Below are 2500 nucleotides of genomic sequence, written 5' to 3'. Positions count from 1 at the left end.
TCTATCTATCTATCTATCTGTCTGTCTGTCTGTCTGTCTGTCTGTCTGTCTCTATCTATCTATCTGTCTACCTATCTGTCTACCTATCTATCTATCCATCCATCTATCTATCTATCTATTTACCGGTATATATCTATTGATCTATCTATCAACCTATGTGACACACATCTATCTATCTATCTATCTATCTATCTATCTATCTATCTACCTGTCTATCAATTGATATTGTTTGGTCATGTTCCCCTCTAGATAAATGGACAGATTCTATATGGCCGCAGCCATCAGAACGCCTCGTCCATCATCAAAAGTGCCCCGTCCAAGGTCAAGATCATCTTTATAAGGTACTGCGGCGTACACCAACCTCTTTGATATGCCAATCATACATCGAAGAGTATATTAGAAATCTGTAAGAAAGGCATCATGATGCAGAGCCTTGTCACATAATGTATTCATGTATTCCAAGCACCATTCTGCATTTACACTCAGTAGCCACTAGGTGGCAGTGTAGGCATGTCCAATGTGTTAGTATGTCTTTGTAGTATTGTTGGAGATTCTGTTGGACCCTGGGTCCTTGATAACTTAACCAGGGATTACTATCAAGGCAAAATTCAAGATTCAAGAAGCTTTTTTGTCACTCCTACATTTTCATGTTGAAGCGAAATTTAGTATTCAGGTCCCAGTTGATTAAACAAAGCAGCCCCCCCCACACCCAATAAATATAAATAAAAATAGTAAAACAAAAATAGGTCATCATGGGTAAAACAAATGTTTCACCCTATCTAAGAAATATATATCAGTGAATTGTTATCAGTCAAACATGAGCCAACAGAGAGACTATTGAAAACTTGGAGAGGAGGGGACATCAACACGTATAAAACTTAGAGAGGAGGGGACATCAGCACAGATACGCACAACTTTAGGTTTGGCAGCACACGGAGTACTGGAATGGAACACCAATTAGACTGTGTTTTAAACAGACACCCCTGTGGGCGCGCACACACACACTTACAAACACACAGATATTCTAAAACACTCACACACACACACACACACACACACACACAGAAACACACACACACACACACATTCTTGAGGCACATACACATAATACAAGCCACAAAAAAAATGTTCTTTGGCACAGAAACACATTCACAATGACACACACACACACACACACACACACACACACACACACACACACACACACACACACACAGACCCTGTGCCAAGTGGAGACTCCTTTAGAGCTGTTCCCATTTGTGTCCCTCCGTGCTCTGTCCATAGTCTGTCCAGCCAGTCTCAGATCTGGCCTGCATATGCACACCAATTATGAGGCCCTTAGCGCCAACGCATGGGCTGGCTTTCATGCATATTGAGTGTGTGTGTGTGTGTGTGTGTGTGTGTGTGTGTGTGTGTGTGTGTGTGTGTGTGTGCGTGGTGTGTGTGTGTGTGTGTGTGTGTGTGTGTGTGCAGAAGTGTACGCATGAACGTGTGCATGTGTGTATGCATGCATGCATGAATGTATGTGCGTGTGTGTGTGTGTGTAAAGGAGGTAATGAATGCTTGCATATGTATGTGTAGGGGGGATGTATGTGTGTGTGTGTGGAGAGGTGTCCTGGTGTGTGTGTAGAGAGAGGGAGGGTGATTGACGCCGCTGTGTCTCTCTGGGCGGGCAGGAACACGGACGCGCTCGACCAGATGGCCGTGGGGCCTGTCAAGGAGTTCGGAGACGCTCTGGAGTCCAGCGCTGAGGTACCAGCTCACCGGAAAGCTGACCGCTGACCGGCCGCTGCGCTCCTCACTCTCGCAGCCCTCCTAGGATTTCTCTGCTCCTCTGCCCTCTCTACTTTTTACTTTCCTTTCTTTCTCTCTCTCCCCCTTTCTCTCTACCTCTCTCTCTCTCTCTCTCTCTCCCCCCCTTTCTCTCTCCCTCTCTCTCTCTTTCTCTCTCTCCCCTTTCTCTTTCCCTCTCCCTCTCTCTCTCTTTCTCTCTCTCCCCCTTTCTCTATCCCTCTCTCTCTCTCCCCCTTTCTCTCTCCCTCTCTCTCTTTTCTCTCTCTCCCCTTTCTCTCTCCCTCTCTCTCCCTCTCTCTCTTTTCTCTCTCTCTCTCTCTGTCTCTCTCCCTCTCTCTCTCTTTCTCTCTCTCCCTCTCTCTCTCTCTCTCTCTTTCTCTCTCTGTGGAGTTGTCGCTTTTGCTCTTTCCTTTCTCCTTTATTTGATTTCCCTCTCTCTCCTCTCTTCTTTCATTCTACCCTTTCCTACTCTTTTTCAGTCTCTCTGTCCGTGTCATCTTCTTTATCTTCTTTCCTCTCTCTCTCTCTCTGTACCTCTTTCTTTCCCTCCTCCTCCCTCCTTTCTCTCTCCCTCCTTCACCCTTCCTCCCTCGCTCTCTCTCACAGCAGGCCACTGTGAAACGTCAGTGTTCCCTGGTGCGCTTTACAGCCAATTAGCTGAAGAGCTCATCTCTCTCTCTCTCTCTCTCTCTCTCTCTCTCTCTCT

General features: G+C 46.2%; 1 protein-coding gene across 1 annotated transcript in view; it reads left to right on the top strand.

Annotated features, from left to right (window-relative positions):
* The window catches only part of LOC125289206 (multiple PDZ domain protein-like), an 89117-nt gene that overhangs the window by 56672 nt on the left and 29945 nt on the right, over window positions 1-2500 (top strand). Inside the window, exons 34-35 of the mRNA XM_048235914.1 lie at window positions 250-341; window positions 1677-1752. Coding sequence (XP_048091871.1) covers window positions 250-341; window positions 1677-1752 — 168 coding nt within the window. The remainder of the gene's footprint in view (window positions 1-249; window positions 342-1676; window positions 1753-2500) is intronic.

Source organism: Alosa alosa, chromosome 24 (assembly GCF_017589495.1).
Source record: "Alosa alosa isolate M-15738 ecotype Scorff River chromosome 24, AALO_Geno_1.1, whole genome shotgun sequence".
NCBI lineage: Eukaryota > Metazoa > Chordata > Actinopteri > Clupeiformes > Clupeidae > Alosa > Alosa alosa.
Note: the sequence above shows the minus strand (reverse complement) of the source record. Positions and strands in the feature narration are given on the sequence as shown.